The 9,765-nt window shown below is 43.1% G+C and overlaps 1 protein-coding gene across 2 annotated transcripts in view; it reads right to left on the bottom strand.

Annotated features, from left to right (window-relative positions):
- Positions 1 to 7,958, bottom strand: part of LOC110504639 (uncharacterized) — a 51,941-nt gene extending 43,983 nt beyond the window's left edge. The window contains exons 1-10 of one of the 2 annotated variants that reach the window (XM_036970027.2): positions 7,674 to 7,958; positions 6,656 to 6,804; positions 6,392 to 6,500; positions 5,625 to 5,694; positions 5,464 to 5,522; positions 5,245 to 5,328; positions 4,973 to 5,113; positions 4,579 to 4,727; positions 4,183 to 4,264; positions 3,930 to 4,088 (exon numbers count right to left, since the gene is read on the bottom strand). In XM_036970027.2, the coding sequence (XP_036825922.2) occupies positions 3,930 to 4,088; positions 4,183 to 4,264; positions 4,579 to 4,727; positions 4,973 to 5,113; positions 5,245 to 5,328; positions 5,464 to 5,522; positions 5,625 to 5,694; positions 6,392 to 6,500; positions 6,656 to 6,804; positions 7,674 to 7,733 (1,062 nt within the window). In that variant the 5' untranslated portion in view covers positions 7,734 to 7,958. Of the gene's footprint in view, positions 1 to 3,929; positions 4,089 to 4,182; positions 4,265 to 4,578; positions 4,728 to 4,972; positions 5,114 to 5,244; positions 5,335 to 5,463; positions 5,523 to 5,624; positions 5,695 to 6,391; positions 6,501 to 6,655; positions 6,805 to 7,673 lie in introns of both variants that reach the window. The other variant, XM_090220236.1, reaches the window with a different exon arrangement.
- Positions 7,959 to 9,765: the final 1,807 nt, after the last annotated feature.

Here is a 9,765-nt window from a genome sequence, read left to right on the forward strand (position 1 = left end):
GGCGCTACAAAGTATTAACTTAAGGGGGCTGAATAATTTTGCACGCCCAATTTTTCAGTTTTTGATTTGTTAAAAAAGTTTGAAATATCCAATAAATGTCGTTCCACTTCATGATTGTGTCCCACTTGTTGTTGATTCTTCACAAAAAAATACAGTTTTATATCTTTATGTTTGAAGCCTGAAATGTGGCAAAAGGTCGCAAAGTTCAAGGGGGCCGAATACTTTCGCAAGGCACTGTATGTTTTGATTTCTAAGACATTCTAAGATGTGTTTCATTCACAACTGAAGTTGCCAAATAGTTCTAAATCTAGCATTAAAGGGCCTGTTTCAAATTATCACTTTTATGCTCAACATTGCCACTTCATATGCACACTCTCACTCCAGAATAATATCCTGTCTATTTTATTCAGCGAAGTTCAATTATATTCTTCTTACTATAAAATCATATCAAATTAAATAATTACACGGGACTTCTAAGCATATCTTGTCAGCTAAATGAACAAGCCTACAGCCTATGGCATGGAGCATAGCCAGATAACATAGGCAGACAGTAGGCCAACTTTTATTCTGTTCTTCTGAAATACATTTTCTTTAGACCTGATTCAAATATATAATGGATTTATTGGGATGGTGTATCTTAAATTGATTAATTGTACTTTTTAAAATGTAGATGTTCCAAAGGCAGCTTGTCTGGAGGCCTGGAGATGCTTTACACGTTTGTGTTAATTAACCGTCAATTACCGTGAGACCAGCAGACTTTTGCAAGACAATAACCGGCTGACAAAATGTCTTGACCGCCACAGCCCCACTAGCACCTATACTACATGTAGAAACTGTAACAATGTCATGACCGCCACAGCCCCACTAGCACCTATACTACATGTAGAAACTGTAACAATGTCATGACCGCCACAGCCCCACTAGCACCTATACTACATGTAGAAACTGTAACAATGTCATGACCACCACAGCCCCACTAACACCTATACTACATGTAGAAACTGTAACAATGTCATGACCACCACAGCCCCACTAGCACCTATACTACATGTAGAAACTGTAACAATGTCATGACCACCACAGCCCCACTAGCACCTATACTACATGTAGAAACTGTAACAATGTCATGACCACCACAGCCCCACTAACACCTATACTACATGTAGAAACTGTAACAATGTCACGACCGCCACAGCCCCACTAGCACCTATACTACATGTAGAAACTGTAACAATGTCACGACCGCCACAGCCCCACTAGCACCTATACTACATGTAGAAACTGTAACAATGTCACGACCGCCACAGCCCCACTAGCACCTATACTACATGTAGAAACTGTAACAATGTCATGACCACCACAGCCCCACTAGCACCTATACTACATGTAGAAACTGTAACAATGTCACGACCGCCACAGCCCCACTAGCACCTATACTACATGTAGAAACTGTAACAATGTCATGACCGCCACAGCCCCACTAGCACCTATACTACATGTAGAAACTGTAACAATGTCATGACCACCACAGCCCCACTAGCACCTATACTACATGTAGAAACTGTAACAATGTCACGACCGCCACAGCCCCACTAGCACCTATACTACATGTAGAAACTGTAACAATGTCATGACCGCCACAGCCCCACTAGCACCTATACTACATGTAGAAACTGCAACAATGTCATGACCGCCACAGCCCCACTAGCACCTATACTACATGTAGAAACTGTAACAATGTCATGACCGCCACAGCCCCACTAGCACCTATACTACATGTAGAAACTGTAACAATGTCATGACCGCCACAGCCCCACTAGCACCTATACTACATGTAGAAACTGTAACAATGTCATGACCGCCACAGCCCCACTAGCACCTATACTACATGTAGAAACTGTAACAATGTCACGACCGCCACAGCCCCACTAGCACCTATACTACATGTAGAAACTGTAACAATGTCACGACCGCCACAGCCCCACTAGCACCTATACTACATGTAGAAACTGTAACAATGTCATGACCGCCACAGCCCCACTAGCACCTATACTACATGTAGAAACTGTAACAATGTCATGACCACCACAGCCCCACTAGCACCTATACTACATGTAGAAACTGTAACAATGTCATGACCGCCACAGCCCCACTAGCACCTATACTACATGTAGAAACTGTAACAATGTCATGACCACCACAGCCCCACTAGCACCTATACTACATGTAGAAACTGTAACAATGTCATGACCACCACAGCCCCACTAGCACCTATACTACATGTAGAAACTGTAACAATGTCATGACCGCCACAGCCCCACTAGCACCTATACTACATGTAGAAACTGTAACAATGTCATGACCACCACAGCCCCACTAGCACCTATACTACATGTAGAAACTGTAACAATGTCATGACCACCACAGCCCCACTAGCACCTATACTACATGTAGAAACTGTAACAATGTCATGACCACCACAGCCCCACTAGCACCTATACTACATGTAGAAACTGTAACAATGTCATGACCACCACAGCCCCACTAGCACCTATACTACATGTAGAAACTGTAACAATGTCATGACCGCCACAGCCCCACTAGCACCTATACTACATGTAGAAACTGTAACAATGTCATGACCGCCACAGCCCCACTAGCACCTATACTACATGTAGAAACTGTAACAATGTCATGACCGCCACAGCCCCACTAGCACCTATACTACATGTAGAAACTGTAACAATGTCACGACCGCCACAGCCCCACTAGCACCTATACTACATGTAGAAACTGTAACAATGTCACGACCGCCACAGCCCCACTAGCACCTATACTACATGTAGAAACTGTAACAATGTCATGACCGCCACAGCCCCACTAGCACCTATACTACATGTAGAAACTGCAACAATGTCATGACCGCCACAGCCCCACTAACACCTAGTGGTGTCTCTGTGTACTAAACAGTGTGTGGTGTATTGGTGGTGTAGGGGATACCTTCAGTAGTGTCTCTGTGTACTAAACAGTGTGTAGTGTATTGGTGGAGATACCTTCAGTAGTGTCTCTGTGTCCTAAACAGTGTGTGGTGTATTGGTGTCGATACCTTCGGTAGTGTCTCTGTGTACTAAACAGTGTGTGGTGTATAGGTGCCGATACCTTCAGTAGTGTCTCTGTGTACTAAACAGTGTGTAGTGTATTGGTGGAGATACCTTCAGTAGAGTCTCTGTGTACTAAACAGTGTGTAGTGTATTGGTGGAGATACCTTCAGTAGTGTCTCTGTGTACTAAACAGTGTGTAGTGTATTGGTGGTGTAGGGGATACCTTCAGTAGTGTCTCTGTGTACTAAACAGTGTGTAGTGTATTGGTGGTGTAGGGGATACCTTCAGTAGAGTCTCTGTGTACTAAACAGTGTGTAGTGTATTGGTGGAGATACCTTCAGTAGAGTCTCTGTACTAAACAGTGTGTGGTGTATTGGTGGAGATACCTTCAGTAGTGTCTCTGTGTACTAAACAGTGTGTAGTGTATTGGTGGAGATACCTTCAGTAGAGTCTCTGTGTACTAAACAGTGTGTAGTGTATTGGTGGAGATACCTTCAGTAGTGTCTCTGTGTACTAAACAGTGTGTGCTGTATTGGTGGTGTAGGGGATACCTTCAGTAGAGTCTCTGTGTACTAAACAGTGTGTAGTGTATTGGTGGTGTAGGGGATACCTTCAGTTGAGTCTCTGTGTACTAAACAGTGTGTGGTGTATTGGTGGAGATACCTTCAGTAGTGTCTCTGTGTACTAAACAGTGTGTGCTGTATTGGTGGTGTAGGGGATACCTTCAGTAGAGTCTCTGTGTACTAAACAGTGTGTAGTGTATTGGTGGAGATACCTTCAGTAGTGTCTCTGTGTACTAAACAGTGTGTAGTGTATTGGTGGAGATACCTTCAGTTGTGTGCGAGTGACTTCCAGGCTGCGTAGTCTATGAGTGCAGCTCTGTAGTTCTGTCTGCAGCTGCTCAGCTCTGCCTGCACGGTCACGAAGACAGTCCAGCTCGTCACGCAACGCACGCATTCCCCGCACCTCACCTTGAAGACTGCGGTTCTGCCCAACACAGACAAGATGGAGGTGAATTCAGAGGAGGACAAAAGTAAAGTTCCGGTACAGTTACTGGTAGTGCTGCTACAGAAAATCTTACCTCTTTCTGAAGTTTCTTCAACTGCTCCTCCATAGTTTGAACTTCCTGCTTGTAATCCAATAGTTGATCTCCTTTGTCTTCCCTATAGAAACAGATGTCATTATTTCGATAGTATTGTGCTACTAAACCACAGACATCTATTACAAAATAGTCCTCTTCCAATTTAAAAACCTTTAACACACACACACAAACTTGCCTTTGTCTTCCCTAGAAATGGACGACATACTTCTAACAGTTACCAGACATGCACACAAGGACATGACAGTCTCACACACACACACACACACACACACACACACACACACACACACACACACACACACACACACACACACACACACACACACACACACACACACACACACACACACACACACACACACACACACGTCTTACAGTTCTTGTTTGAGGAATCGTAGTTTGGCCCTGCTGTCTGCTAGCTGGACAGCCAGACTCTGGGGCAGCTCCTCAGTATGACCACCTGGGAGCGCCATGAGAGACTCAACCTGCTGGACCTCGCTTGTCCAACACAACTCTGCTATCCTCTGAGGGGGGGGGGGGGGGGGGGGGGGCAGCAAGAGGTGACAGGTAGGTGATAAAATCAGGACCAGGTTCTGTGTGAATCTGTTAGTGTAAGAAACCCTTAGAGCCTTTTAAATCGAGTTTGACACAGTGACACTTTAACTGGGAATACACTCTCCTATAAGAGGCTGAATGGCTGAAAGGCCTGGTTTGTAATTCAATTCCTCTTCTGTTGTTCTGGACATTATTTGTGAGTATGTGTATGTACCTCCAGGTGTGTGTCTCTCTGTGCCAGCAGGCCTTGGATCTGTCTGGCCATGGAGCCAAACAGCACCTGTAGCTCCACCTCCTCCAGCCCTCCCAGCTCCTCCCACTGCAGAGGCAGCACTGCTCTGGGGTCCTGGGTCACCTGCAGGAGCAACAGTTTCTTACCTCTCTATGGTAATAACGGTATTTGACTGAGCATTCCGGGACAAAATGGCAAACTTGTGGTGAACGTTAATGGTGGATATGGGTAGATGAGTAGGGAACTGAACCGACCTCCTGGATACAGTTGGCAATGGACGTTTGAGTCTCGATGTCCAGCGACTGGATTTGCTGTATGAATGTTTCCTTCCTCTCACACTGTTGCTGACCAACAATGAGTAGTCAGTAAGGTTGGTAAAGTTACAATTGCAGTGTGTGTGTGTGTGTGTGTGTGTGTGTGTGTGTGTGTGTGTGTGTGTGTGTATGTGTGTGTGTGTGAGAGAGAGACATCACCTGTATCGCACATCCCAGTAAAAGCAGTAGCAATCTCCTCAACTCCTCCACTGCTGCCTCTGCAAGTTACAGCTCTTATGACTATCTTGTTCCCATCACACTCTCATAGACAACATAGAAGGCCAATCAGAGATACTGTACTTTTAACAGGCTCTTTTTACCTGTTAGGGGGTCTTGCCCCAAAATGGCAGTGTTTGGAAGAGGCATCAGAATCAGCTGCTGTAGGTCTTCCTATAGACAGAATGACAGGGTTTGAGCAAAGAGAGAGCTTGAAGGGATACAAATATTGATTGATTGTAATTTCCCTAACCACATTGCAGTTGATACTCAATCAACATTGAAATGACAAAATCTTCCACTAGCATCCTGTTGGCCAGTTCAGATTAAAATACAAACACAGACGACGTTAGTGGGGAAAGTAGGGCTACTTGTTCACGTCTGTTCTATGTAGCACAATGGCTATATTTGGTTCTCAGACACAAGCCCTGGTAGAGAGAAATGAGGCTGCAGAGTGACCACGTGCTGATGGTGTTTTAAGGTTCCACAACACAAAGCAAACAGTGAAACCACAAGAAATAAAATGACATAGTAGGACCACCAGACATGACACAATTATTGTCATGACAAACAGTCCTGTCAATAAATTGTATCCAAAATATTTCTGAATATTCCCTGAATATTCCTTGAAACTCACTGGTGTCCCTCCCATGATAATCAACTGTTCAGAGGGTTTGAATGACTTAAAAAAGCAGGAACTGAAACAACGAAGACTCATGTTTTTGTGTGTTTAATGCATTGTATCAGACTTAAATTAATTTCTCAGAGAGATTTGACTGGATGTCTCCCTAGGCTTAAGTCTGGACCTTGTACAGTAAATTGCTCTGACCAAGACATGATTGTGTATCAAACACGACAAAAATAACAATACCTGGTAGAAGGCCCTGAGGTGTCGGTTGAGGATGGAGAAGTTCTGGACTCTGAGAATCTGGTCATCTCTTCCACTGCGGTACAAATGCTCCAGCTTCGGGTTGGGGTCTCTGGGAATGACAGACAGACAGACAGACAGACAGACAGACAGACAGACAGACAGACAGACAGACAGACAGACAGACAGTAAAAATAAAATGTATTTAATTGAACACACATTCATTTAGACATAAAATTTGAAGCCTCTGAAAAAGTGTGAACTTACATGATCCTCATGACCTCGTTGAGAAAGATCCCATTGGTCAGCCTCAGGTAGCGGTCATGGGAATTCTGGGACGTGTAGTCCACGTCCATGTACTGGTTGTAGAGCATGACGTTGTCCTCCCTGTCCACTACACCATCAAAGAGCTGTACCTGAGGGAGGATGGATCCTATTAAGAGCTCTATTCAATCCGTAGAGCTGAAGATCCTCTTTATAGCGCGATTGACAATTAAAGGCAATGTTCCGGCAATCGCGGATACTGCACTCACGGTAAACGCTGAATACATTGGCTCAATCTTAAATTACCTTTCAATGTGAACCATGCCGGATTAGGGTTTTCCTGGGCTAGGCCATCATTATAAATAAGAATTTGTTCTTAACTGACTTGCCTAGTTAAATAAAGGTCAAATAATATAAATAAGGGGGTTTCGCTGCTAATATAGAAAACTGTTATCTAGAATCTGTGGTGTAGATCAATGAAAGCAGAGATGGTCATATTTTACTGGAAAAAAAACAGGAAAGGGAATAGGAAGTGACCTCTATAAGGAAAAACAACAACAGACATTCTAAGAGCCAGGGTATAGGAAGTGACAGCTACAAGGAAAAACAACAAGAGACATTCTAAGAGCCAGGGTATAGGAAGTGACAGCTACAAGGAAAAACAACAAGAGACATTCTAAGAGCCAGGGTATAGGAAGCTGTGAAAAGGAGAAGTTAGAGAACTAAGTGTTGTTTGCTGTCCTTTTCATGTGACAAACATTTTGACAAGCATTTGCATCTGATTCAAGTTCAACTCAATCATGTTTGTTATAACTCCTGTAAATAAAGAGCAATAAATGATTCATAAAATGGCATGATCTCATGTGAGAAAAAAATCTTATTTACAAGTTGTTTATGTACAGGATTTTAATGTGTTGGTACTCCATAAAAGCATGTTTTATTAAAGACTATTCATCATCATGTATATCTAGGCCTACTACTGTAGAATCTTAAAGTGATTTAAATAAGCTTTCAAACATACCCAAGTCACCAACGCACTTTCCATGAATTCTTCTAGAGATGCCATTATGTTAGAGTCCATGGTGTCACATAAAGAATTTACAAACTTCTATAGAAATATAAATCAAATATATCCTACATCAGAGCAATTCTACTAAAAAGTGAAAAAGAGAATCCATCTTGCGTTAAATCAAGTGGTTTGACATTTCTGTTCCCCTGTTCTCCTCTTTCTTCCTCTATTTCACTTTTTCAGTTAGTGCTGGTGGTGATGACTGTTCTCCTAGCAGCAGGACATTAAAACTGGCATGATCGCAGATTTATTCAAAAAAAATAAGAGTCCCCCTGCAAAGACATGCTAAACTTTGGGAAGATCTAGTGCCGTAGAACTGTTTTTCACAGCACTGCAACCACCTTTGAAAAAGAATATTGATCATTTGGCATATTTCATTTTTTATATTGTATTATTTATGACAGAATTTATTTTGAAAGTTTACACAAATAGTGGTATGTGTAGGTTGACTGTTTCAACATGTTGTTACTTTACAGCCTTATTCTAAAATGGATCCCAAAAAAAATCATCAGCAATCTACACACAATACCCCATAATGATGAAGAAAAAACAGAATAAATAAGTATTCAGACTCAAAATTAAGCTCAGGTGCATCCTGTTTCCATTGATCATCCTTGAGATGTTTCTACAACTTGATTGGAATCCACCTGTGGTGAATTCAATTGAATGGACATGATTTGGAAAGTCACACACCTGTCTATATAAGGTCCCACTGTTGAGAGTGATTGTCAGAGCAAAAACCAAGCCATGAGGTCGAAGGAATTGTCCGTAGAGGTCCGAGACAGGATTGTGTCGAGGCACAGATCTGGGGAAAGGTACCAAAAAATGTCTGCAGCATTGAAGTTCCCCAAGAACACAGTGGCCTCCATCATTCTTAAATTGAAGAAGTTTGGAACCACCAAGACTCTTTCTAGAGCTGGCCGCCCAGACAAACTGAGCAATCGGGGGAGAAGGGCCTTGGTCAGGGAGGTGACCAAAAACCCGATGGTCACTCTGACAGAGTTCTAGAATTCCTCTGTGGAGATGGGAGAACCTTCCAGAAGGACAACCATCTCTACAGCACTCCACCAATCAGGCCTTTATGGTAGAGTGGCCAGACTGAAGCCACTCCTCCATAAAAGGCACATGACAGCCTGCTTGGAGTTTGCCAAAAGGCACCTAAAGGACTCTCAGACCATTAGAAACAAGATTCTCTGGTCTTATGAAACCAAGATTGAACTATTTTCCTGGATGCCGAGCGTCACATCTGGATGAAACCTGGCACCATCCCTACGGTGAAGCATGGTGGTGGCAGCATCATGAGGTGGGGATGTTTTCCAGTGGCAGAGACTAGTCAGGATCGAGGCAAAGATGAACGGAGCAAAGTACAGAGAGATCCTTGATGAAAACCTGCTCCAGAGCACTTAGGACCTCAGACTGATGTGAAGGTTAACCTTCCAACAGGAAAACGACCGTAAGCACACAGCCAAGACAAGTCTCTGAATGAGTCTCCTTGAGTGACCCAGCCCGTACTTGAACCAGATCAAACATCTCTGGAGAGACCTGAAAGAGCTGTGCAGCAATGCTCCCCATCCAACCTGACAGAGCTTGAGAGGATCTGCAGAGAGGAATGGGAGAAACTCCCCAATACAGGTGTGCCAAGCTTGTAGCGTCATACCCAAGAAGACTCTAGGCTGTAATCGCTGCAAAAGGTGCTTCAACAAAGTACTGAGTAAAGGGTCCGAATACTTATGTAAATGTGATATTTCAGTTTCACTTTTTTTTAAATAAATTCTAAACCTTTGTCATTATGGGATATTGTGTGTAGATTTATGGAGGGGGGGGGGGGGGACAATTGAATCAATTATAGAATAAGGCTGTAAGGTAACAAAATGTGGAAAAAGTTAAGGGGTCTTAATACTTTCCGAATTCACTGTATGTTATTGGAATTACTCAATAAGTCTGCAAAACTTCAATTGGTCTATTATGCTGGGCAACAGGTTTAATATAGCGTGCTGATGACCCCTTACTCCAGCTTACCCACTCCATTCACTTGCGTACAATA

Source organism: Oncorhynchus mykiss, chromosome 25 (assembly GCF_057628025.1).
Source record: "Oncorhynchus mykiss isolate SJ-2025 chromosome 25, ASM5762802v1, whole genome shotgun sequence".
NCBI classification, from domain to species: Eukaryota; Metazoa; Chordata; class Actinopteri; order Salmoniformes; family Salmonidae; genus Oncorhynchus; species Oncorhynchus mykiss.